This window comes from Etheostoma cragini, unplaced genomic scaffold (genome assembly GCF_013103735.1).
Source record: "Etheostoma cragini isolate CJK2018 unplaced genomic scaffold, CSU_Ecrag_1.0 ScbMSFa_2538, whole genome shotgun sequence".
Lineage (NCBI taxonomy): Eukaryota > Metazoa > Chordata > Actinopteri > Perciformes > Percidae > Etheostoma > Etheostoma cragini.
The window spans coordinates 1-2,383 of record NW_023266710.1 but is presented as its reverse complement, the minus strand read 5'-3'; the positions used below and the strand labels follow the sequence as shown (position 1 = coordinate 2,383).

General features: G+C 50.3%; 1 protein-coding gene across 1 annotated transcript; it reads left to right on the top strand.

Moving 5' to 3' along the window:
• Positions 1-286: 286 nt before the first annotated feature.
• Positions 287-1,338, top strand: zgc:109913 (regulator of G-protein signaling 9-binding protein; the record flags this gene model as incomplete). Its single annotated transcript, XM_034865737.1, has 3 exons — positions 287-529; positions 799-941; positions 1,141-1,338. Coding segments are annotated over 3 exons (560 nt in total), but the record flags the coding sequence as incomplete, so codon positions are not given.
• Between the last annotated feature and the right edge of the window lie 1,045 nt (positions 1,339-2,383).

Genomic DNA, 2,383 nt, shown 5'->3' with positions numbered 1-2,383 from the left:
AGGCCTGTCTCTAACCTGTCTGTCTGTCTGTCTGTCCCTAGGCCTGTCAGTCCACGGCCCTGTCTTTAACCTGTCTGTTTGTCCCCAGGCCTGTCTCTCACCTGTCTGTCAGTCCCCAGGCCTGTCTCTAACCTGTCTGTCTGTCTGTCCCCAGGCCTGTCTCTCACCTGTCTGTCTGTCCCCAGGCCTGTCTCTAACCTGTCTGTCTGTCCCCAGGCCTGTCTCTAACCTGTCTGTCAGTCTTTCTGTCCCCAGGCCTGTCTCTAACCTGTCTGACTGTCCCCAGGCCTGTCTCTAACCTGTCTGTCTGTCTGTCTGTCCCCAGGCCTGTCCAAGCGTCTGCTGCGTCTCCTGTCTCACTGTGATTCCGACCCCCCAGGTGTGGAGGACAGACAGGTGTCAGAGCGTCTGTGGGTTCTCTTCCTGTCGGCGGTAGAGAACTTCCTGTCTGACCTCCATAAGGCCTGCGATCTGATTGGACGGTTCCCTCTGAGGCAGCGCCATGACAGACGCTCACTAGTCAACACAGGTCAGCTGATCGCTGTGAAAGCTCTCTGATTGGCTCAGCCATGTGTTACTGTGTTTCCTTCTTTCCTTCCCTACTTGCCCCATTCTTTCCTTCCTTCCTTTTTTCTTTCCCCACTTCCCCCCGGAAAGTCTCAAAGCAGCAAATCCTTCTACAACTGGAACTTCTTCCAGTAATAACTTAAACTCCTGCCTGTCTGCCTGTCTGCCTGTCTGCCTGTCTGCCTGTCTGCCTGTCTGCCTGTCTGTCTGTCTGCCTGTCTGTCTCTCCAGGGTGTACTGATGGCGTGGTGGGGGTGGCAGCCCGGGTGGCATTGGTCCAAGCTCCGTGGGTGACCCTGGAGGAGCAGCCGAGCCCAGATCTGACCAATCACATCGCAGGACTGGAGGCCCTGCTGACCGAGCTGCAGCTGAGGGTGAGACCATAGACAGTGAAAGAAATGGAGATTTTAATGCTACCAAGCATGCCGTTAGCATCCCATTGACTCCCATTCATTTTAATGCTACCAAGCATCACCTGCCGTTAGCATCCCATCTAAATGTTGTGGTTCCTGTTGATGTCTAATGGTCTGGTTCTGGTTCCTGTTTCTCTCTAATGGTCTTGTTCTGGTTCAGGTTCCTGTGGCGTTCTGGGAGGTGGAGGCGACCCAGCCTGCGTGGGTCGAAGGTCACGGCGACCCTAACGACCCTGACGTCACCCTGGAGGAGCTGATGGAAGTTGAGGTCGTCTCCAACAAGATGGCGGCGTGTTGCCAGCCAGCGTGCTGCTTGCTGGGCCGGGTCGGGTAGGGGGGGTTTGCTGCGTACTGGGCCTGGTCGGATCGGATGGGGGGGGTGCTGCGGACTGGGTTGGGGGCGGATACTGACGAAACTAGAGTATGAGACATGTATTCAGTTATTTCACTCTTTTGTTAAGTCCATAATTCCACATGTGTTCATTTATAGTTCTGATGCTTCAGTGCATTTGACACTAGACCGATTGGAGAACTGCGTTGGCCTTTCTGGATCAGTACTAAACTGGTTTGAATCCTACTTACAGAATAGGGACTACTTTGTGTCAATAGGTAATTATACATCTGAACATACAAATATGACGTGCGGAGTTCCCCAAGGCTCCATTCTGGGGCCTCTTCTGTTTAACATCTACATGCTCCCACTGGCCCAGATTATGGAAAACAACTAAATAAGTTACCATAGTTATGCGGACGACACACAAATTTACATAACCTTATCGCCAGGGGACTATAGTCAAATACAAAAACTGACTGAGTGCATCGAACAGATTAACTGCTGGATGTGCCAGAACTTTCTGAAATTAAATGAAGGAAAAACTGAGGTGGTTGTTTTTGATTAAAAGTCTGCGCTCAGCTTCAAACAACAATGTTAAAAACAACAGAAAAAGCCAGAAATCTTGGTGTAGTCATGGTAACTGATCTGGACTTAAACAGCCACATTAAGACAATTAAAAGTCAGCCTATTATCACCTTAAGAATATATCAAGGGTTAAAGGACAAGGGTTAAAGGACAAGGGTTAAAGGACAAGGGTTAAAGGACAAGGGTTAAAGTGTCAACAGGATTTGGAAAAACTGGTCCATGCTTTTATCTTCAGTAGACTTGACTACTGTAACGGGGTCTTTGAAGGTCTCCCTAAAAAATCTATCAGACTGTTGCAGATGATTCAGAACGCTGCTGCTCAGGTCCTCACTAAGACCAGGAGACTGGATCACATCACTCTGGTCCTCACTGAGACCAAGAGACTGGATCACATCACACTATGACCCCCCCAGACCTCTCAAGTCATCTGGGACAGGTCTGCTACTCCACTATGACCCCCCTAGACCTCTCAGGTCATCTGGGA